Source organism: Lissotriton helveticus, chromosome 8 (genome assembly GCF_964261635.1).
Source record: "Lissotriton helveticus chromosome 8, aLisHel1.1, whole genome shotgun sequence".
Taxonomy (NCBI): Eukaryota; Metazoa; Chordata; class Amphibia; order Caudata; family Salamandridae; genus Lissotriton; species Lissotriton helveticus.
In genome coordinates, this window is record NC_136069.1 from 399,259,719 (window position 1) to 399,284,320 (window position 24,602).

At 47.2% G+C, this 24,602-nt stretch overlaps 1 protein-coding gene across 2 annotated transcripts in view; it reads right to left on the reverse strand.

The window, feature by feature from the left end:
- TRPC4 (transient receptor potential cation channel subfamily C member 4) overlaps positions 1 to 24,602 on the reverse strand; it is a 1,462,580-nt gene that overhangs the window by 628,458 nt on the left and 809,520 nt on the right. For both annotated transcript variants that reach the window (XM_078657230.1, XM_078657231.1), the window contains exon 4: positions 22,768 to 23,286. In XM_078657230.1, coding sequence (XP_078513356.1) covers positions 22,768 to 23,286 — 519 coding nt within the window. The remainder of the gene's footprint in view (positions 1 to 22,767; positions 23,287 to 24,602) is intronic.

Below are 24,602 nucleotides of genomic sequence, written 5' to 3' on the forward strand. Positions count from 1 at the left end.
CCGCGAGGCGGCCAGTGAGTTAGGAGGGCCGGGTGAGGTGGGGGCAGGCTTGGGGGACCAGTTGAATGCGCCGGAAGCGGATGGGGGGAGTGGGGCAGGGGGCCTGGGGGCGGGGGGTGGTGGGGGGGCTGGCGGGGGAGGGCAGGACGCGGAGCAGGATGGGATGCTGGCGGGGGGAGGTGGGGACGCTGGGGGGGCGGCTCACCACTGTTAATAGATGACACGGAGGTTGAGGGGGGAGGGGGGGTGGATACGGAGCTGGACTGGAGCTCGTCTGGGTCGGAGGAGGGAGGGGGCATGGTGGGCCCGAGCAGGCATGCGACACCGGGGCGGGGGCGGCAGGGCAGGGGTGGTGGGGGGGCCAGGCGGGGGGGAGTGGAGGACTGGGGGGTCTGGTGGGGAGGAGTGCGGAGGCGGAGGAGCAGCGAGGGGGAGGGGTGGGCCGGGGCTGAGTGGGTGGGTCGGCTGGGGTAGTGGGAGGGAGGCAGGGGGGAGTGGGGGGGGCAGGGGGGAGGGGCGGGCCAGGGGGGAGTGGCGGTGACTGGGATGGAAGCGGGGGTGCGGCGGGGGGGCATGGGGAGGGGGGTCCAGGGGGGTGCGGGGACCAGCTGGGGGTTTGGGGGGTGGGGAGGGCCGGGGGGCTGGGACTGGGAGGGGTGTTGGGGCCTGGGTGGTGGGGGGATCCCGTCGCGGTGCGGAGGCCACTCGGCAGGGTGGGGGCGGGGGCGATGCTGGGTTGGGGGTGCGGTGGCGGGGGGGAGGGGGGGCACGTGGGGGGGTGACGGGGTGTTTTTCCACCCTGGCATGCTGGACTCCACCTTTTTTCCTTGGCAGGAGCTGTTCGCGAGGCGCTCGGGTGAGCAGCATGCGGCTGCACACCACCAAGAGGATGGGCCGGCTCTGTCTGGTGCGGGCGGCCGAGCTCCAGCGAGGGACCTAGCTAATGACCGCAACGAATGGAGGCGGGATTCGTCTCCGCCGCCCCCCCCGAAGGGTTGTTACGGCCGCCGGGGGTAGGGGAGTGAGGATGGATGCCCATACTTCTGGTTGTGATGCGAGCGTGGCGGATGGGAGTGGGAGTGTGGATTTGTTGGACTTGATGCGAGTGTGTCGGGAGAGGGCGGGGTTGAGCCGGCTGGAACCCCCAAGGGGGGGCCGGGGTTGTGTGGAGCCGGCTGACGGAGAGTCGGAGGAGGAAGGAGAGATTGGGGAGGAGGGGGGCGAGTAATGCTGTTGGCAGTCTATTACAGGTGCCCGCAAGGCGAGATGTGCCCAGAGTGACGGCCCCCTCAGCTCCACTGGTTAGGTGGCGGGATCCGGCAAGGACGTCGACCTCTACGCCAGGTAAGGCGTGAGACGGAGTGGGGAGTGGCAAGCGGCGCTGTGTGCAAGTCTCGGTGGGGACGGGGGGTGGGGGGTAAGACGGATGGCGGCTGGTGCGGGGACGGTACGTGCAGGACGCGGGTGTGGGCACGGACGTCGCGGCGTCGGGTGGCGACGGGTCAGGCGCGAGTGGCGGGTCGGCGGCGGTCTGAGGGACAGACCCTGCGGGTGGAGGGAAGGAGAGTTGTGTGGTGCCGGTGCGTAAGTTACCTTACATGGGGCTGAATAAGCCGCTGGGGGTGCACCTTTCGTTGGCAACGAGGGAGAAGATATGGAAGGGGGAGTACATTGACATCTTGAAGCTTCTCCACAGGGAGTTGACGTCTAAGGAAGGGTCAAAGGAGGAAGAGCAAGAGTTGGATAGGCACCCGAAGGTGCCGCTGACGCTGGATAACTGGTCTGCGGCTTTCCTCATATACGCGAGCGTGTATTGTGAGAAGTTCCCCGACCGGTCCGCCGTGCTTTTCAAATACATGGATGTAGTGCGACAGGTGACAGGTGATATACGGCGGGTTCGCGTGGTCACACTATGATGAGGAATTCCGGGCGCGCATGGCCGCGGACCCCGAGGCGCAATAGGGGGAGCTGGATTCGGATTTCTACCAGCAGACGATGGGCGGGGCCAAGTTTGGCTGCACCATCTACACAGCCAGCGGTCTGCCGCTGGTGCCGCCCCCCTTTGCAGCCCGCCCCACCCGAGGGGGGGTGGGGCTGGGGGAGCTCGGCAGCCAGGCCGGGGTCGGGCCTTCTGGGATTTCAGTAGAGGAGCGTGCGGGAGGGCGGCATGCCGTTTCCGGCACGAGTGCTCGAAATGCGGGCGGCGGCACCCAGTGCTGCGTTGCTGGGGGCTTGGGGGCCCAACAGGACAGCAGACCGCACATGGGGGGCCCATTCAGGGGGGGGACAGGTTGGAGGAAGGGGGGTGGCAGGGGGGGGAGCCGGAGCTCTGGGCAAAGGCTCATACGCCGGTTAGGATAGAGCGGATGGAGCCATGGTTGGCAGCATATCCGCGGGCGGAGGAGGCTGAGGTGCTGCGTCGAGGTTTTCGGGAGGGGTTTCGGCTGGGCTATGAGGGCCCCCGGATTGCTCACTGGGCGGACAATCTGAAGTCAGTGAACGCGCACAAGGGTATTGTGCGGGAGAAGTTGTTCAAGGAGGTCAAAGAAGGGAGGATGGCGGGCCCGTTCACGGAGCCGCCGCTGCCTGGCTTGATCGTCTCCCCCATTGGGGTGGTGCCCAATAAGGAGGAAGGGCAATTCCGGCATATACAACATCTGTCGTGGCCGGAGGGGGAGTCGGTCAATGCCTACATCTCGGCCGACCTGGCGTCGGTAACCTACTCATCGGTGGACGTCGCGCGGAGACTCGTTACAGCGGCGGGGAGGGGCGCACTGATGGCAAAATGCGATGTCAAGTCGGCCTTCCGACTCCTTCCGGTCCACCCGGCGGATCACCAGTTGCTGGGGATTCAGTTTGAGAGACTCATATTTGTGGATAAGGCGCTGCAGATGGAGTGTTCCATTTCGTGCTCGCTATTTGAGCGTTTCAGTTCATTCCTGCAGTGGGTTTTTTCCAGGCGCACAGGCTCGGAGTCAGTAACGCACTACCTGGATGACTTTTTCCTGGTGGGGTGGCCCGGAACGGTGGACTGCCAGCGGCTGCTGGACAGTTTGGCCGTGTTGATGGGGGATTTCGGTGTTCCCCTGGCACCAGAGAAGACGTACGGTGTTGTCCTTTCTTGGTATTGAGCTCGACTCGGACGCCATGGAAGCACGCCTACCGGACGACAAGAAGTCGTCAATGCTGGTTTTGGTGGACGGCATGTTGGCAAAGAGGAAAGTGATGGTGCGGGACGTGCAGGTGCTGTTGGGGCATTTTAATTTTGCGTGTTGCGTGGTGCGGGCAGGTCGAACGTTCTGCCGGCGGCTGGGTTTGGCGTTGTCCGGTTTGTCATTGCCTCATCACCACTTGCGCTTGTCGGCGGGGATGAAGGAGGATCTGTGCATGTGGCGGGCATTCCTGGAAAGGTTCAATGGAGTGCCTATGGTGCCGGCGGAGGATTGGGAGTGGGTCGTCACCATGTACTCTGATGCGGCGGGCGGCGGCGGTTTCGGCCTGTACTGGAATGGAAAATGGTGCGCGGCTGTGTGCTGACATGTTCAGGTTTTTGGCCAGCGCCATGGCAAGCGGGAGGGCGGAGCATTGCGTTTTTAGAGTTGTTCCCGTTAGTGGTGGCGGTCACAGTTTGGTCGGGTGAACTGGCGCACAAGCGTGTGTTGTTTCAGGTGGACAACATGGCGGTCGTGCAGGTGGTAAATAGGCAATCGGCCCGGGACCCGCAGGTGTTGAAGTTGATGAGGGTGTTTGTGTTACGCTGCTTGGAAAATGACATCCTGTTTCAGGCGCGCCACGTCCCAGGAGTGGACAATGACATTGCGGATGCTTTATCTCGTTCACAGTGGGAGAGGTTCCATGGGCTAGCCACAGCGGCGGAGGAGGTCAGGATGCCGGTTCCGAGAGAGATGTGGTCGGTGGGCGAGCCCGGGTCTTTCAGCTCGTGAAGACGTCAGTAGCGGTGTCTACGTGGAAGTCGTACGAGCAGGCCTGCGAGGAATTCCTGCTGTCTGGCGCGGTAAGGCGAGGGGCCCGGTGGCAGCGCGAGGAGCAGGTAGTGCGGTTTATGTTGGCGCTCATGGAAAAAGGGCTGTCGCGGGTGACGATTTCGGGCAAGTTGTCGGCGGTGGCGTTCATGGGGAAGTTGTGGTGGGGTTACTCCCCGTCGGCGGGGGAACTGGGGACCCGGCTGCTGGAGGGGTAGGTGAGGGAGAGGGGCGTGAAGGTGCGGTTGCGACACCCCATCACGGTGGCGCTGTTGGAAGGGATCATTGGCGCGCTGCCGGAGGTGTGCAGGGACGGGTGTGAGGCGGTGCGGTTCTCCACCCTGATGTCCTGGCGTTTTTTTGGAGCGTTTCGAGTGTCGGAGTTGCTGGGCACGAGGGGGGTGCGGGGGGTGTTGTGAGACGATGTGGAGTTGCGAGCACGGGAGGTGGCGGTGCGGCTGCGTCGCTCAAAAACGGACCAACGGGGGGTCGGAACTTGGGTGGTGATGGGCCCGGGCGGTCCGGAGTGTGTGTGTCCCGCAGCGTGGGGAAGGAGGCTGACGGCGAGCCGGTGCGAGAAGGCGGGGGAGGTGTTTGGTCGGGGTGGGGGTGACGGAGTGACGGCGGCTCAGGCGTTGTGCGTTCTGCGGCACGCCCTGCGGTACATGGGTGAGGACCCCCTAGCTTTCGGGACGCATTCCTTCCGGATCGGGGCGGCAACAGAGGCGGCACGTAGAGGCTGGGGGAAGGAGGAGATACAGAGGCTGGGAAGGTGGAAGTCGGATTGTTATCGGACGTACGTGAGGCTGCGGGAGGCGGATGGGGTGTCGTTAATTTGATCTCCGACTTTTGATATGTGTCTCTTTACAGGTGCTGTGGCGGGGCCGGAAGTGGCTGTTTTGAATGTGTATATTGTGGGACACTCATTTGTCAAGCGGGCAGAGCAGGCGGAGTGGGAAAGACATCGTACACTCAATTTGGGATTGGATGCAGGACTGTATCGTTGTCACTGGAGGGGAAAAGGGGGTAGGCGTTGGCATGAGTTGTTGCCTTTGTTGAATACGGTGGTCAGGGGGGGTGTCTGCCCGGATGTAGTGGTGATTCAGCTGGGTTAAAAGGACTTGGTGCAAGGGGCTGGCATTGGTAACAAATGAAGAGGGACCTGAGGGACATCAAACGGCAATGGGCGGGCTGTCATGTGATCTGGTCCGAGTTTGTCCCCAGGCGGGTGTGGAGGGGAGCTGAGTGCCCAGGAGCTATAGACAGGGCTCGGAGGAAGAATAACCGAGAGATGAGGGACTTTTGTGCCAGGGAGGGGGTGGGGAGGATGGAGCACCCGGAATTGCGCTACGGTGCAGTGTACTTTTTCAGGGAGGATGGGGTCCACCTATCTAGGTATGGAATGGAATTGTACATAGTGCAGTTGAAGGAAGCGTTGGATGGAGCTTTGGGGGTGCTCAGGTATCCCAGGAGGCAGGAGTCCTAGGGGGGGTCGAAAGTCGTAAGGACTTCCGAGTGGCACTTTCCTAAGGAATAGGGGGATATTTGCTGGAGGCCGGGGGCTGTATTGGTAGGCGGGGAGTTGAGGTCATTGAGGTCACTGTGGTCATTCAGTCGGTGGGTAGGGGGGTAGGTGGCTGAGCGCATGTTTGTATTTCAGTTGCAATGTTGGGGTTAACTTTAGGGGTGGGGGTGGGGGGCTGTCAGGCAGTTGTTATTTAGTGAGCAGTAGTTTTGTTCGGCACAGGCCAGGTGGGTTGTTGTTTAGGTGCACCTGATTCCAATAAAGCGGCCTTTATCACACTATTTTGGTGTCTGTGTGAGTGCTTCCCCCCTCACCTCCTGGTGTGCCCCAATGGGGATTTGGGGGGCAGCCGACCAGCGGGAGGCTTGCCCCCACGGGGATGTTTGGGGCAGCAGGAGAGGGGGGGAGGAAGTTTGAGTCCCGTGGGTTGCCGTAGCTGGGCTGGTTGGGCTGGTTGGGCTTCCTTGGGTTCCTTTTGGGCTGGCTAGTATAAAAACGGCCACTTTGTGTCACTGCACACCGTTTGTGGTGCAGTGACACAGCAGCCAGGTGGTCGCATTGGAATTGTTGTCCCGCCCTCCCTCCCGTGTCTTTTCCCCGAGGGGTGGGTGGGGTTTCCCTGGGGGACGGATTTTGCGATGGGGTGTTTTTCTTACGGGGCTGCGAGGAATTTTTTTGGACGATGGTGCACTGGAGGGTATTCAGAGTTGTGGTGTCGCTGGAACAGGTGCTGTTCCTTGTTGGCGCTTTCCTAAGGAATAGGGGGATATTTGCTGGAGGCCTGGGGCTGTATTGGTAGGCGGGGGGTTGAGGTCATTGAGGTCACTGTGGTCATTCAGTCAGTGGGTAGGGGGTAGGTGGCTGAGCGGATGTTTGTATTTCAGTTGCAATGTTGGGGTTAACTTTAGGGGTGGGGGTGGGGGGCTGTCAGGCAGTTGTTATTTAGTGAGCTGTAGTTTTGTTCGGCACAGGCCAGGTGGGTTGTTGTTTAGGTGCTCCTGATTCCAATAAAGCGGCCTTTATCACACTATTTTGGTGTCTGTGTCAGTGCTTCCCCCCCCTCACCTCCTGGTGTGCCCCAAAGAGTCTTCAACATCACCCAGGCAGTTACATCTTACACATGCCAAGTTTCACATTAAAAGTAAACTCTGCAAACTTGCCCTACTCCTTTTCTATATTTTTAAACAAGCTCCCTTGAAGGAATCTACACTCGAGCGGGGTTTTTGACTTACTTTCCTAGTTCTCCTGTGTTGGTATAATATAATAGTTAATTAAAAAGTGCTCTATTTCAATCCATATCTCATAAATGTGTATTACTGCATTATTTTAAAAGCAATTACAAATGAAATGTTTCAGAAGTGATAGCTTCATCCAGCTAACTCATACTGTAGATAACAATCTTTCAAGGTCAAAGTTCCTTTCTGGGGTACTTGTGGCACAAAATAACCAAATACTTCCTCTATGGGGAAGAGCAATCTAATTTCACTTTACAATACATGAAAAATAAATGCAGGATTGGCAAAAGCGGTAAATGAGGAAATATCCAATTGTGTTAATGCTGAAATTAATAATTTAATGTGCAAAGGGGAAATCCACATTTGATAAGAAACTCATCCTCGTTTAACTTCAGCTTGTAGAAGATTCCACATTGTTATGGAATGTTCACACTGTAAAAGCCCACCAATCTACCACTCGTTGATTGCCACAAATTCATTCTGCTGTACTGTGGCTGAACATAAATTACGTTTGTATAGCGCGAACACCTACCCACTCGAGGTTTCCTGGCGCTCTAGCTCAGGTGCTTCAAAACATCCACGTCTTTAGTTGTCTGTGAAATGTGGGCAGCGAGGTGGAAATATCAAATGTTCTGGCAGAGTGTTCAAGAGCTTAGGGCAGAGGAACGCAAAGGAGCGACCTCCTGTGCAAGTAAGTTTAATATTTGGGACAGTGAATAAAGAGAGGATGCTGGGAGGCAGATAGCTAGTCTGCTGATACTGTTTAATTAGACCATTGATATATTGGGGGTGATTCCTGCCCTAGCTTTGTAGACATATCACAAAATCTAATTTCTCAAACCCCTAGCCGATATAATATATCATATTACTCAGCTGATGGTGCTCATTTGTTACCCTTGTAGCCTGTTTTTCTCTAAGGTTATCAAAGAAACTGGCTGAGCTTCTGTTTACAACTCAGCTAAAAAAAATGTATCCTTTTCTGAATCCAATTATCTATTTTTCTGCATGTGCGGGCAAAAATTTAACATGTTATTTCGAAAATGGGGCAAATAGAGACCTTTATATTATTTTAAAATAATACAAATATTCATAAATATGTTAAAAGTGCTTTGAAATTTGCAGTAGGAACTTGCAGTCTTTCTTAGGGACAGATTTTTAGTCAGATGGGGCAATATCACTTCGGGAAATAATCCACGTTTTGGCTGCGTGATAAAACTAAGGGGCCTATTAGCAAGAAATAGCGATATTTATCGCAAAACAAGGTTAGCGACTTTTTTTTTATCGCTGGCTATCGCTGGATATTTTAGCGGAGAAAACATGCTATTATCAACGTTTTTCTCCATTGTGCTAAAATATCCAGCGATAGAGGCGGAATGCGAGAATTCCGCTGGAAATCCAGCGATATTCTCGCATTTACGCCAATGGGGGCTTAATCTGATAATCCACCCCCCATTGGCTTTACAGGTAAGTCAACTTTTTTAGCAGGCGTTAGTTTATAGCGAAAATTGCGCTTAGCGCAATTTTTTTTATCGCTTCGCCTGCCTTGCTAATAGGCGATAGCTGTGTTAGCGACTGTTTTCAGTCGCTAACAGTTTGGGTATGCCCACTTTGCATGTCATTAGCGATAAATATCGCTGACATGCAAAGCGGGCCCCAAACCTGTAGCTATCGCCTAAAAGCTGTAGCTAACTGCTGCTAGCGACAGATTGCTAATAGGGCGATAAAAATATCGCCGCTTTAGCTGGAAAAAGTCCCGCTAAAGCGGCGATCTTGCCCTTGCTAATATGCCCCTAAATGCATTAAAAGCAGTGTCAGATGGGCCTAATTTTGAGTGGTCTCCCCATTTCTTTTTTGCTGACTGGTATTACTGTCTTTTGGACACTGCACATTTGAGCACTGCTGTCCAGTCTGCAGTGTATATTCTCTGATCCCGAAAACATGATAAAATTAGCTAATCCCCAGTTGCCATTAAATTAAGGCAAAAGGATACGGTGCCGGAAAAACCATCAAAAGTGTGGAAAGTTAAATATCCCTGTGGACTGCAGTACTTATTGTAGACTGCAGTATACTTATTGTGTTATCGAGTAGGATGACAAAGAAAACATGTCTCAGGTCTACCTCTGTAGAATAGCCCCCACAGATTTTATCTTTGCAGGTGCATGTCAAAATAACCTTTTTTGACAAAAACCCTTATTTTTGTTGTAGCCCACATGGTAGGGTGCCCAGTATTTCTGGCACTTGCCAACATTGAATGTTGGTAGGTTCCTACAGTAAGTAGCCCCCAAAAACTATTTTGACTGTTTGGGTTTTAGTCGCCCTATAAGAAATACTAAAATTCAGATAAAATAATTTGTCTACCAACTTGGATTGAGATAAGCTGCAGAGGCGATATAACCCTTCCTATAATATTTATTAAAATCCAGTTCATTAGTAAAGCTGGAGTTTTAGTAAATATTTAGGAAGAGTCACTTATAAAAAGTTAAACTTACCTGCTTGAATCTCCATTCGGATAATTAGCTCTAATAAGCAGTATGACCCTCTGTATTCTCCCCTTTAGGGAGGTGTGCAAACTATTCCCATGCCAGGAACAAAGGAGTAGGCATTTTTGACAGGACAACCTAGAGGTGAGGAATGTAACTCCTATCATCCTAGGAAGGGCAGCTGGGTAGTGTCTAGGACCTTAAGTAACCTGAAAGGGAGCAGGGTGAGGCCTGTCCATCCAAAATTAAGTATAAAGGGAGACCTTAGGATACCTGTCACCAGCCTGGAATCAGTCAACAGGGAGGGGGTGCTGGTCTGAAAATTATTTTGTATAGATGAAGAGGTGGGGGTGATTGCTTTCCTAAACAAATACATTCCTGGCAAGAAAACAAGCTCCCTTCAGGGACAGAAATATTCTGCCAGTTTGGATTGTCCTCCAAATTGTGCTCTGTGGGATAGCGGCTGCAGTGAGATAAACAGGATGTGCTTCAAAATTGTGAAGGTTTGCCATTGGGAACTTTATCCTCATTGGTTAAGGAGTGTCCAGGAGTCACGCCTTCCACAGGCTAATGAATTCTACAAAAGTGACACCCAACCCACAGCATATAAGAAAACAGTGGATATACAATAAGGGATTGAACTGTTGTTTGAGACCTGTGTGGAGACCTGGAGGGTTTGGACAGCTCCCATTTCTGCCCAGGAATAAGAAGTGGTCGCCAGGGATCAGTTGACTGACCCCTTGTGTGGCTATATGCATACAATACGCTGCAAGAGTCTTTTTCCAGAAGTGACCAGATGACCAGTAGCAACTGGACCTAAACTGGACCCTGCTGGCTCCTCTACTGTAGCAGCCGCGGCCGTAGAGGGAGTTACGGTGGGGCCGGGAGGCGGGGAGGGGGAGGGGCAGGGTGGAGGGTGCTAAAAACCGGCATATGGATAATTGCAGGTAAGTAAACAATTTAATTAATAAAACTAATTTCGTAGCGCGCACTGCATCGCATTTTGCGATGCAAGGCGCACTACCAAATTAATTAAATTGTTTACTTACCTTCAATGATCCATATTCCGGATTTTAGCACCCCCCACCCTGCCCCTCCCCTGCCCGCCTCTCTACCCCATCATAACTCCCTCCACGGGCCGTAGCTTTTGCTAAGCCCTGCACAAAATTACCTGTGCTGATGTCTTTAATTGACTCATTTTCAAAGTTCGCGCCACAAGGTAAATTTGGGGCAATGTGAAGTGATGTCAATATCCTGCTTCATACCAGAGCCAGTATCGTCGACCTCCATATGAAATGGGTCCAGATGATCTTGCACTATCTTGGAATACTCTTAAATTGAGGAATTGGCGGTATAGTAAAGGATAACATTCTTGTCTTCCCTTAATGGCCAAGACAGGACTGACTTTATAGGAGTGTCCCTTCTCAATGAATTCCTGTGGGTGAGTACAGACAGTCAAGATGGACATTCAAGTACATTTTTGGACTGTTGCTTATGTTAATCTAGAAGCCACTCCTCATCAGCACTGAAAATTACATTAAGTCTTTTATATTGGGAGGCTTGAAGATGAGCTAAAACCTAGCATTTTACATTACCATATAAAATCAAGTGGGTTACTTATACTTCACGTGGTAATTGATTTCCTTAGTTGCCACCTCTCCCAAAAAATATACTTTGATCATGTGATTTCTGACCCACTTTTCTGGGCTGCCACAGAAGGAAGTATATTATATTCCAAACATAATATAATTTAGATTCCATGAATTCATTCCATTATTTCAAATCAGAATGTTGCCTTAGTTCAACAAAGCTTTGATGGTGCAATCTTTTTGTCCATTGGATCTGCAGTCATTAGGGTAAGAATCATACCACCATCACCATGACTACGATTCTCATGACCTTACAGAGTTGCTTGCCTCCCATTACATATGCTGGTGAATCCAGCTGATATTCTCTAATATAATAAGCTTCCACAATTGGTATTGGTCCCCCCTCCACATACACAAACTGGTCTCTTTTATGATTGATTCTGATTGCTTGTGATGTAAGGAGGATAACTGTGACTGTATCTATATTTTGCTGGACTTTTTTTCAGCAATTAAATCTTATTGGTTGCATATTTGGTACAGATTTCCTCCACAAATGTTTTCACATTGAACCCATTAAACTGTCTGGCTCGTCTCCAGGACATGGCTGACAGTGTAGATCCCTCTAATCATAAATGTTGATGGCTGGGAACCTTTGCAGTTACAAACACTTCCATTCTGCACCATTGACGAAACCCACTGTGACATCCAACAAAGAGTGAATTGTTGAGGATAGCTGCCTGAATCTTCCTGGTGAATGATTAGATGACCTTTTTTGACCAGGTCTGGGAACCCTTCTTATTTATTTATTTAGTGTTTTCTATAGCGCCAACATGACCCTGCAAAGGGTGTCAGAGCGCTTTACAGAGCATTTCAACAGTCCGAAACATATATAATACACAACATTTCCGGTTTACAACATTTACACTTCGGGAAAGTATATAAGCATATATAGTGGTTATCATATGGGTTACCAAAGGCCTCCTGACAACTAAAACCACAATAGAACGCGTATATAAGACCAAAACTTGTTAGAGAGCTGCTTGCTTGAAATTTAACAAATGTAGCAGGTAAGTACATAGACGAACCACTGTAAGTATTTAGGGGAGAATTTCCTCATATAAAATGTTTTGCCTCCTTTTTGAATGTTGCGATGGATGGGATTCTTCTAATGTCAGGGGGGAGGGCGTTCCAAATTCTCGGAGCTGCCCCTGAGAATGCTCGGTCATAAGTTTTTTTCTTGTGGAAACGAGACGGTTTCAGTAGTAGATCTGCTTTGCTCCTTGAGGATCGTGTTCCTCCCGATAGCATGAGTTTCTGAGCAAGGTATACTGGAGATTTGTTGTGTATTGCTTTATGAGTGATGCATGCCAGCTTGAACTGAATTTGTGCTTCGAAGGGTAGCCAGTTGAGGGCTTTCAAGTGCGGGGAGTTATGGTCGAATTTTCTGGATCCCACTATAAGTCTTGTGGCTGCATTAAGACATGCTTTCAATGGGGCTGTTGAGATCTTCAGAAGCCCTGCCAAGGTAGTGTAACCATATTCGATCCTTGAAATGACCAGTGCCGGAACTGCTGTTTTGAGGTCTGGTTTATCTAGAAATGGTTTGAGCTTTCGCAAGTAGCTTAAGTGAAACCTGGCGTTTTTTGCCATTTTGTTGATGTGTGCTGACATGTTCAGGTTTTTGTCCAGAATGATACCCAGTGATTTTGTTGAATCAACAATCTTCGGAGTGCAATTTAGAGCAGTGATAAGGTTGGACCATTCTGCTATCATAATTTTGCTTTTCTGGGGTGTAATCAGTAAGAATTCCGTATTCTGAGGATTTAGTTTCAGGTGGTTCTTGGTTAACCATAGTAGGGTTCTGGTTAGTGCTAGGTTCATTGTCTTAATATCATCAGATGAAGCGACTTTGATGTACAATTGAGTGTCATCAGCATACATGTGGAAAGCAATGTTATCATTTTGTAGTATTTCCGTTAAAGGTTCTACGTATAGATTGAAAAGTGCCGGAGAAAGCGTAGATCCTTGTGGTACTCCTATAGTATTATTGGTTGCGTTTGAGAGGGTTTGGTTGACAATGACTTTTTGTGATCTATTCTCAAGAAAGGAGCTAAACCAGGTTAGAACTGTACCCTCAATTCCCATTCTGTTGTTCAATCGGTCACGTATTTTGGCATGGTTCACCGTGTCGATCGCTGCCGACAGGTCCAACAGGATTAAGAGGCATGTTTCGTTCTGGTCGAGAGCCAGTAATGCATCATCTACTATGTGCAGAATTGCAGTTTCAGTACTGTGGTTTGGACGGAAAACGGATTGGCAGTCGTTTAACAACTTGAAGTCAGAGATGTGTAGGCTAAGTTGTTGTTGTACACATTTTTCCAGAATTTTGGCCAACATGGGAATATTAGTTAGGGTCTGAAATTATTCGGATCTGAGGGGTATGCTGTCGTTTTTTTTAGGAGAGGAATGACTTGCCCTGGTTTTAAGCAATCCGGTATTTGGCCTTGGGATGGTGAAGCATTGATGATCTTCGTCCACGACGGGATTAGCAGGTGGTTTATGGAAGACCAGCATTTTGCCGGTACGGGATCGTTATAGTGATTGTTAGGTTTAGTGGTGGACATGATCCTTGAAATGTCTAATTCACTGACCGGTAAAAAATCTGACCATCGGGCATTGGTTTTAGGTTTGTCTAATTCTTGTTCCTCCTGAACTTCATCCCCCATACCCTTCTCAGTTTCAATGTCTTCAGCTGCTTTTTTGAGTTCCCCCTCCAATGTGATAGCTTTGTCTGTAAAGAAGACTGAGAAGCCTTCACTATTTAAGCTTGTTTTGGAAATGACTGGCACCACTTTCGCCGATTTTTTAGATTGTTCTTTAAGTAGATCGAATAATTTCCTAGGTCTATTTACTGTGTTGTCCAATTCTTTCCTGAAGAATTATTTTTTTTGATATGATAATGCTTTTGTTATATGCTTTCCTGGATTGTCTCAATAGGATTAGATGAGGCGAAGAAGGGTGTTGTCGCCATTTACATTCTGATAATCTCAGTGATCTTCTTTCTTCATTAAGGGCACCATTGAACCACGGATTTTTGTCTTTGTCTGAGACCCTTTTCAGTTTTAGTGGGGCCAGGTCCTCAATAATGCTGGACATTGATTTGTTATAATGCAGTGTTAGGTCATTGACGTCAACCATGCTTTTGGGTGGCTGTAAATCTATTTCGCAGCGTGCTGCTATGCTTTCCTTTTTAATTCCTCTAGTGTCCCTGGTCTATTTTTTTGGTTTGATGGCTTGTGAAGATGGTATTGTTTTTCTGAGGGGAATTTCGAAAGTAATTATGTGGTGATCCGACCAATCGCAGGGTGTGATTATAATGTTTTCGATTGATTTCTCTTTAGCTACGATCCAATCTAAGGTGGAGCCTTTGGTGTGGGTAGGGAGATGACATCCTTGGACTAAGGATTGCTCATCCAGGAAGGTTTTCAACTGGGTGATTTGATTATCATCATGATCTTCCCAATTAATGTTGAAATCTCCTAGGAAAATATAATTCGACTGCTGATTAGAGTTAGTAGTAATGATTTCTATCATCTGGTTGATGAATTTGGTCTTAGTGCCAGGGGGGTGGTAGAGTGCATGGAGTTTACAGTTCTGGTTATCTGATGATCTTACGGATATGCCTAGATATTCACAAAAATCTAACGGGTCAGCCTGTATTTTTGTAATGGAGATGTCAGATCTATGTATACAGGCGATTCCTCCACCCTTTCTGATATTTCTATCCTGCCTCAGAATCTGGTAGTTCGGGGGGACTAATAGGTCTAAACAAGGCGACGAAGAGTCAGAAAGCCAAGTTTCAGTTAGAATGGTTATGTCAATTTCATGGTTAAGTATGAGACCAGCTATGTCAGCCGCGTGTTTATTAGCTGATCGACAGTTTAGTAGAATGCACCGAAAATGTTTCTGCGCATTGATCGAAGGTGGCATAGATTCAACAGGCGTTATTGACACTTTCATAAGATTGTTGTTATTAACCCTTCTATTATTTGCGTGAGACGTTCTACCAGGGTCTGTTATGACAGTTTGGATATAGTTCTCATCTAACCTAGTTTGAGAGGTAGGAAAGGGTTCATATGTAGACGCGATGGATAATATCTCATTATCAGTCAGGTAGTTGAGTTGCATGCGTGGGCGGTAAATTCTGTTAGAATACGCCATTGGAGTGGAAAGTTGTTTAGTTTTTGTTTCAGGGGAGGGGGATTGAAAACCCTCTATTTTTGCAATCCGTTTTTCGGACAAGCACAGCAGGTTTTTCATGTCTTTAATAGCAGCGAGCATGGCTTTGTAAGTCTTGCTAGATTGCGAGCTGAGGTTTATGATATCCCTCTTTATTTGTGGGGTTCTCATAATTTCTGAGTCAAGATTATAGGGTATGCTAGATATCTGTTGTGTGGTAGTCTCTTTTGGAAGATTTGCTTTTGTTATCACAGCAGGAACTGAGCATGGTATTTTGTGCTTAGAGACAGATTTGCGACTCCCTCTGAGGTTCTCCGCCGCGTCACTCTCGATATCTTTAACTACTTTTGAGTTTTTCACCCTGCCATCTGTTCCCATTAGTGGGTTAAGATCAGTGCTGGGGGTAGGATGGGAGCTCGAGTCAAGAGGTGAAGGAGTGATTGCTAGCTGTATGTTGTTTCCCCTTACTTCTACTTTGTTGGATTCATGCCAGGGATATTGTTCCACATTGGGTGAGACAGTTATAGATCCCAAAGTAAGATCAGTTTGCTGTGAGTCTAAAGTCTTGGCGGATTCAGTTTTATTGTCACTCGGGTAATTTACCTCCTGATGTAACAATTGGTGTTCGGTATTTGTGTTGAGCCCGATTAGCGCACATGCGCTACCGTTAGCATTAGACTATGTGTTACTAGATTTCTGATGCAGTGTTTGAGGTTCATCATTGATCCTGCCCTCAGTCGACATACTTTGAGTAGGTTGATGAGACTCCCACTCCCTGTCAGTTTCAGCCATAGCCGGTATGATCCCCTGTATTACAGTGATGGCTTGGGAATTTATGTTAGGAATGGTGACCATAAAACACAAATACCCTGACATGATCTAATCCTACAAGTTTTATGCACTTGACTAATGATGAATCCTTGCTTTAAATATGATGTTGTGTAAGCCACGTGAAGAGAAACATTGTAGTACCTACCATCTAAAAGCCACGTATGTCTTTGTAAGGAAACCATATATTTGTAGTTGAAATTTGCATTTTAAATCCTATAAAACATTGGGCTGCCGAGTTAACAGAGCAGTCAGGGACGTGCTACTAACTCACCGCCACAGTTGATGTTGCTGCCTGTTTCTTTCTCACCGGGTCTCCTGCCTCCTGCTGTGCCTGGATCTTTGCTCCAGGCTGGGAGAACTGCATTTCCCAGAAACCCCAGCGGCGCCAGGACAACGCTTTACGGATTAGCGCCAGGAGGCGCTTAAAAATCGTCAAAGACTCACGCAGCGCGGAACGCACGTGGGCGCTGCCCGGGCGAAGCCCAGGCCAATGGCGGGCCCACCCGCGCCCTTCGGAGACCATTGGAGGTGGGGCTGGGCCACCCCCTTGATATCGGCTCCTATTTTAATATGGTACTATTAAGGCTTTATAAGTTTCTTGGTAATGTACCATTATTTCCCCTGAACTGTATCTCCACTTAGTGGGTTGGGCAGGTCATTGATTTATTTTCCCCAACATGAGTAAGAAAAAAGTTGTGGGCACTCTGGATTACTTCCTCTTGAGAGCAGAATCTTTGCTAACTCAAGAGATACAGATTGCTGAACGCCGCCAGTCACTACATCCGGCTTTGTCTCAGCCCTGTTTGTCGACGCACGATTCGGATTTTGCATGTATACCACAGGCACCCGAGAAGACTGTTGTTGTACTGGAGGCAACCCTTATTAATACCAGGGCGCAGGCGGCCAAAAGCAGAGGGAGCACTAAAATAAAAGCACCAGTTAGCAAAAGGAAGAGAGCAGAGTGCACTCGGGAAATTGTAAAAGCTAAGCGCCCTGCACACAATGATTCAGCAATCTCTACAGTCATTACCTTAAATGAGGATGCCAACTCAGACTTGGTACTGGATTCCAGGGGCACACAGACTGATGTAATTCCTAACCAATATGTGGCTGGAAGGGAGACCAGCTTTAATGTGGAAACTTTGATAGTAAATGCGGTGGAGAAAATTCTAGATTCAGCGTTATCCCAACTTAAAGAGGAGATTATTAAGAACTTTGAATTACTTTGGGGAAGACTTAACAGAAATGATTTTAATATGGAGAATTGTGGTGGCCCTAAAGTGTATTGCACCATTGGTAACGGGGGGGGGGGTTGCCAGCAGTAAACTCTACATTTCCTAGGCTGGATATGACACACCGACCTTTGGCGAATAAGGATGCCACACTAGTCAATCTTTGTACTAATTCCCATCCCCCTCAGTCTCACCCTGTTGTGAGTTTGGCCCAAAATATGCCCAGAATTAGTGATACCAACCCAGGTAGCGATAGCCTCTTCAGGCGCCCGCTACATGGTACAATTGCAGGTCCAAATGCACCTAATCTAACTGGAGGTACAACCGCCCCTAGTTAGACAGGAGACAACTGCACAAGAGCCAATGCAGATATCTTGAATCTACCCCCGAGTTCCTGCCCATATGTATTGGTCCTAGTTGGAGTTCCACATCTTACTAACTGATACTGACCTTAAGGTCTTAAGTTGGAATGTTGCAGGTTTTGAATCTAGGTTAGCTGATGCAAACTGATTACATATGATGTCTGATCAAGATGTCATAATGTTCCAGGAAACATGGGCCACACATGATCTATATATTGAAGGGTTTCATTGTTTTAGTTTACCTGCACCCAAGCCCGACTTTGGCCGCGCATCCGGGGGATTATTTATTGGAATTAGTATAGTATCTGGAGGGAGTATTAAGGTTATACCCACCAACAGCCCCAATATTCAAATATTGAAATATAAAAGATGAGTTCCGTTTTATCTAATTAATTTTTATAATAACAATTTTTATTCTGTTCCCAATAGGAACTTTATCGAACTTTTTAGAAATCTTTCGAATTTAGATAGACAGCAAGGCTCAGATGAGCCGATTGGGATCTTCCTAGGTGGGGATTTTAATGCCAAACTTCCAACTAAACCATATGGTATGAATCCACCCTACGTGGATTCCACCGTAAGAAGGGGATTGGAATTAGATACTTTTTTGAAGGAGCATATCCTCATTAACGTAATGGATATTGCTGGTATTGATTCTATCTATTCTTTTACAAACCAGCAGCCACCAACTTTTAGAGGAAGGGATTTCTCTTCAATCATTGATTTTATTTTTGTCTCTCCTTGCCTCGCAGACCGTTTGTTGACCGCTGAGGTCGAAGTAACAGACTTTGGAGACCATAATCCCCTTAAAGTGGTATTAAGACTAGCAATGCGACCTGTGTATACCACCTTCTGTGTTGCAAGAGATCTAACTCCATCTACAGATAAATTAAGACTGAAATGGAGGGGGGTTAGCAGTGGTAAATTACTTCAGACTTTGCTAGAGGGGCACACGCATTTAATATCCTCGTGCTTATCAACTGAAGGACCACATACAAGGATAATTGAAGATTTCACTAAACTTTGCTCAGTAATCAAATCTCTCTTGTCGGTACCTTTTACCCAGGACAAAATAGAACCGAGGTGGTTTGATCACGAATGTTCAGAGGCCAATAGGAACTTGCGCAAGGCCCTAATTTCTAAACCAAGGTGCTGCACGGAAGTAAGGATAGTAAGGAAGAAGTATAAAAACGTAATAAATGAGCGGAAGGGCGTCCTCCTTGGTGAATGCTGGAAAGAATTATAGGAGTCAGCTGGCGGAAAGAAGGCCAATATATTTTGGTCTGCAGTCAGAGATTTGCGCAATATGTGAGTTGCACTATCTTCAGCGCGTCATGGTAGAACCACTTTTCCAGAATTTATGCCACTCCGCCATATGGCTTAGATCATTATGTGCAGGGCCAACTGTGTTGCCAGTAAATTACAACCCTATAGGTGGAAGAGGCAATTGCCCAGAGCCTTGGTAACAAGGCCCCTGGCCCAGACGGGCTTCCTATAGATTTAATCAAATGGAAACTAGAGTTCTGGACCCCACTCCTCCTGAATGTTTTAAATAATTTATCCAAAGCCCCTATGCCTAGTACCTGGGCCACGAGCTTCATCGTCCCAGTCTACAAAAAGGGCGATAGATCGGACCCTATTAATTATAGACCCATTTCTTTGCTTGACAATACACTAAAGATCTTGGGCCGAATTATATATAATAGGGTCTTACAATGGACAGAGGAAAGTGGCATACTAGATCCATGCCAACTGGGTTTTCGAAGTAAGGTCGGATATACTGAACATTGTTTAAATCTTAATTTGGTTATCAGTAAATATAACATTGCCCGATCTTCCCCAGTGTACTTAGCCTTTATGGACTTATCGTCCGCTTTTGATCTAGTCAATAGGTCTAAGCTTTGGTCTATTTTATTGGATTATGGTTTGGATGAGTCCTTGGTTCTTTTTTTGGCATATTTGCACACGGATCTCAAAGCACAAGTCAGGATTAGCATGGGGGGTGAAGTCTCGGGACCCATCAAGTTAGGAAGGAGAGGCAGACAGGGGTGCGTTTTAGCACCCCTGCTTTTTATCATTTATAATCATGGGCTGAGTAATTCCTTGAAATTGTCAACTCCAGAAGTCCAGATATTAAATGGTAAACCGTTACCGGTACTACTTTATGCAGATGATGCAATCCTTATAGGTCGCACATCAAACTCCTTGCGTACTCTGGTCAAGACCTTTGTTGAGTATATGGACGGTCTGGATTTACGTGTAAATTTTAAGAAACCTTTTATTATGTCATGCGGACCAGGGAAACACCAGCTTAATTCTATATTGGTAGGCAATGAGAGACTAACTTCCACTGGTACCTTTCCCTACTTAGAGATGGTCTTTGCTGCGAACGGCTCGTGGACTGGGCATTTGACCCACTCCACGAGCAAGTTCTCAAAGGCCATCAATTCTATCTTAAGTCTCCCCCTCCCGAAGAAAACAGGTGCTATTTTAGCTATTTACATTTTTTTAAACTGCAATGCATTCCAGTAGTCACGTATGGGGCCGAGATATGGGGGTTGATGAAGAGTTATTGCATCCAGCAGGAAGAAAATTGGTTTTGCAGAGAGCTGCTGGGTGTTCCAATCTCCACCTCCCAGTATATATGCCATAGGGAACTTAAACTTTATTTGTGATTTTATCAGTGCCCGTCCTGCTATATTTTGGCTTTCAGTTTGGAGAAATAAATCAGCATCCTTAACGCAAGAAATTATAAGCGATTGCCTAAAGTGCGAGCGAGGAATGGATATTCCCTGGCTCTGGGGGGTCTACCAGAGTCTATGTAGCATTGGTAAAGTCAGTCTTTTTTTTGACCCAAGACAAGCCGACTTATTTTGTAAGAATGACCTGAAAAAAGTACTTTATACACTTTACAATTCAGAAAGGACAAGAAAGGAATCTAAGAAATCGTCCGTTCTTAGCTACATGTGTAAAGATCTGCATAGGTATCCGCTACCAACATATCTTACTTTGCCAATGACTAATTGGGAAAGAAGCCTCCTATTTTGGTTATGTTTTCCCCTTGGTGATCGGCCAAACCTGGTAAATATATTATGCCCCTGTGATGGAGTGAGCGCACAAACTGATTTACATTTCTTCTTTTTCTGCAAATATTATTTCAAATACGCAAAATGGCTTTTAACCCCATTTTTTAGAAAACACAGACCTGTTTCCTTAGAACAATCTTATCAGATGTTGCTTTCCTTAGAAAATGAAGAAGTAATTTTTCACACTTGCTCTTTTCTGAGAATCACCACCCGAGCCCGGAGGATGATGAACAATCCCTGATTATTTGACTGTATGGAAGTTTTGCTAAACTGTTTGGTGTTTATCATGGTGTATTACATCAATTGTGTGGTATTTTAAAAAGGATTTTATAACACTATGCAAAGTTGTGATGTGCTTTTATGAATTCTTGGAATTCGAATAAAGATTTATGAACTGAACTGAATCCTTGCACTGATATTCTAGTCTGTCTCTGTCCTGTGAGATGACTCAAGTTGTGCCTTACTATTATGAATTACTGCGCAATAACCTCCACCCTGAGATAAGAGGTTGAGTGGATGGCAAGGATTACAATGATGGTATGAAGGGTGAACGGGTGTACATCGTTTATGTGAGGCAGTGCATTTTTGCCGAGTTGTCTCGTAGCGTGCTAGTCTCCCATCAATTTGATTGGCAAAAAAGTGTTCGAGTGAAAATTGACATGGTGTGTTAATAATATGGAATATCGATACAAATGTCAAGGACAGCTGCTAGTGGCTTGCCTCGTGGACAAATAGCTTGTATATGGCTGAACTAAATCACTGAGATCTGTCAAACTCTTGAACGAAGCTACATTACTTTCTGAAAGTCCCTTACTCTGCGAAGTGAAGAACAAGCTTACTAATGCAAACAAAGGACGGTGTACTAATTCATTTTAGTTCTCTGTTGAGCCGCAAATGAATGCTTATTTTTTGGGATTTGAAATGGTGTGAAGGCTCACTTGTGGATGCGAGGTGGGAGGGACCTAGGGTGAGGACGTTTCGTATGATCTGATGAGCATAGCTTGAAATCAGTGTACTGTATTGATTGTAGTGTTCACATCTCCATCAATTTAGAGCTTGGGACATGTTACTGGAAATCCTATAAACTAGAATTAGTGTAAGGGAAAGGGAGTGTTAGAAATATGTTTTTTGAATCTTGAATTTAAAGTATGTATTTTCTCACAACGTTTTCCACTCTAGGTTTCCCACTAAATGTTTTCTCACTTGTCAAATTGGATATCTCCAACAGTGGTAAACATAAATATGCAGTGGCTGCTGACCATGACTCAAAGAGGTAGGGCGGGTGGCGGGAAGGGGATGACACAGATACAAAAAAATATATAAATATAAATAAATACATTTCGACTTACCTGACTCTGCTACTTCCTCCTCTCCCAATCCCGACTGGCCCACACATCGCAGCCACCCAAATGCCAATCCTAGTGCTGCTCTCATGCTGGGAATGCTATTCCCAGCATGAGAGCAGCACTGGGATTGGTCTGAGAAGCCTGCTCCACCTATCAGACAGTGCCTGGGAGCCTGTGGGTTTTCTCTACCCAGCTGTACAACACAGCCAGGTGGAGAAATGCTAAGTGGGTATTACGGTTTGGCCCACCTAAAAAGCCCAGCCAAACTGTCATGGGCACTTAGTAGAGCCCACAACGCCTTCTCCTGAAACTCAGAAGGATAGCTCGGCACAGCCCTGCAACTTGGCTACCCAGCCGAGGCAACAGTGAAAAAGAAAATTATAATAAAATCATTTAATTATCATTTTCATTTTCACTGTTGCCTCTGCTGGGTAGCAGCAGTGGGGCGACGCTCCTCCGCCTTAGAGGAGGAGCCGCCCCTGAAAACGTGATGCAATACAAAATAAACATAACATATAAAATCCAACGCATGCTTGCTATTTTTATGGTAGACCTGCATTCACCACCACGGACCATCTAACATCAAAAGAGCAAACAATTAATCAACATTTGCAAACATTTAGGTAAACAACATTTGGCTTTCCTTAACACTTCTGAAACAGCTCTCGCATTATGATGACCGAAGATTGAGAAAATAAGGATTATATACTAAATTAGTGTGCTTATTTTAAAACTATCTGTGGCCCATGAAGTGCTCAATTGATGACATCTCTGGATCTGTCTGCGGCATCTCAACCTATTAACAAGGGCTACATTACTGCAATTATAATATTAATCACGCATTGGCAGCAACGCTCACCTCTTTTTGGCGATATTTAATTGCTAGCTTCAATCTCGCCAGATCATTCCCGTTCTGCTCTTCTATCAAATTGTTATCGTCCCTGTAATTAAGAATTATTTCCAGTTCTCTTGAACTCCTTGTCTGATCCAGAAGGTCTTTTGCAAATTGCTTGCACTGCCGAGAGAGCTCCTCGTATTCCGACTTAAACTCATTCTCCACTTTGCTCAACTCCTGAAGCTCCCAGCTTAGTTGAAAGGCCGTGAGGAACGGGTCTTCGCTGGACAGCGCGATCAGCGAGGGGCTGGCCAGAGCCCTGTAGATGTTTAATCTGGACCGGGAGTGCCGGAGGCTGTCCACGTCAGATCCGGAGACGCATTCCACGCAGTTGCAGCGCACCTCGTGAGGCCGGGGCACAGAGACACCTTTCTGGACAAGATGCTTTATGATTTCATAATTGTTGGTGTGGGCAGCCAGAATGATTGGTGTTATATCCGGGGTGAATTCTGAGAACTGTTTGTCCAGCAGTATTGGTGGCACCTGCGGAAAAAAGAGAGGCACATTAGCCAATTCACAGGCTTTAGAGTGTTAACTACGCTTCTACCATCAAAACTATATTTATAATGATGGCAAAGATTTGAAATTAACTACTGCACAAAGGAATCGGCTTTTGGACCGAAATTAGAGCAAACCTGACAATACAATTGTCCTGAGGTACATATTATTTTGTGTTGTATTACAGTTCACTTGCGTAGTACTTTGTTACAGATGCACTTGCTGTTTACATAAAAGTCAGTGAGATTAAAACAAAACTGTATTGAAGACCTATAATGTTGGAAGGGATTCATTCATCAATTATCAATAACTCACCTAGTCCTTATTCTCAATCACAGTTGGAAAAAAATACACACAGTTGAGCGGCATGTCTCATCAACGCCAGCTAGCTATTCATAGCCAAGCGGGGTTAATCCTACTCTTGAAGGAAGCATTTGTTGGTAATAAATGTTATTGATGAGATCAGGGAAAGTTTACAAAGATAAAATCGCTTAAATTAAACTCTAATGTTTTTAATTAATAATCATGAGGCTACCCCTAGTGTGCTTAAAAACATAATCAGATGTCAGAGGAGTAATCAATGGTCCTCACATCCATGGGTTGATAGTCTTCATCCGCATTTATCTACTGTATAGTTGTGCAGCTTTCATCTGGACCAATCTGACCCCAACTATCTTGACACCAAAACCTTTCTACTTATTTATGGAAAGAGATTCTCATCCTCTCATACATACGCGTGCCATCCATACGTACTAATGTGGATAATGTTGCCAATGTTATCCTCCAAAATAAGCTCAGGTGAGTGACTTGGTGATTTACCAAGTCCTTTCTGCTCTGCGAAAATAAGACAAACACTCATTTGCAAAGAAAACAAATAGGCATTTCATCCTGCTTTATAAAGTCATGCTTACTGTGACATGCATTGACGGTATCCAAACCATCATGTGAACCTTAATTAGCTTCTGTAAGTGAGGTTTATTCCTGTCTGTTAGGAGTGAACAACCTCCATGCTCCTTTGTATCCTAAATGGTATCACATGTGCATAAGGGCATGCTCATACGCTTCGCTCATATCGTATGAAAATGTTCTACATACTTAGGGGCCTATTAGGATGGTGGGTGGACTTTCGCCCACCCACCCGCCACCCTAGCTGTGCTGGGACTGGCCGCCAGTGGTGCGGCGGTCCCGGAGCTGCGATTAGGATGCCACCATCACCGTGGCATCCTCCATTCCCAGCATTGTGGCGGGCGGTGCTTAAATTACATTGTGCTAAAATATTGCATCCACATTATTGACTACAA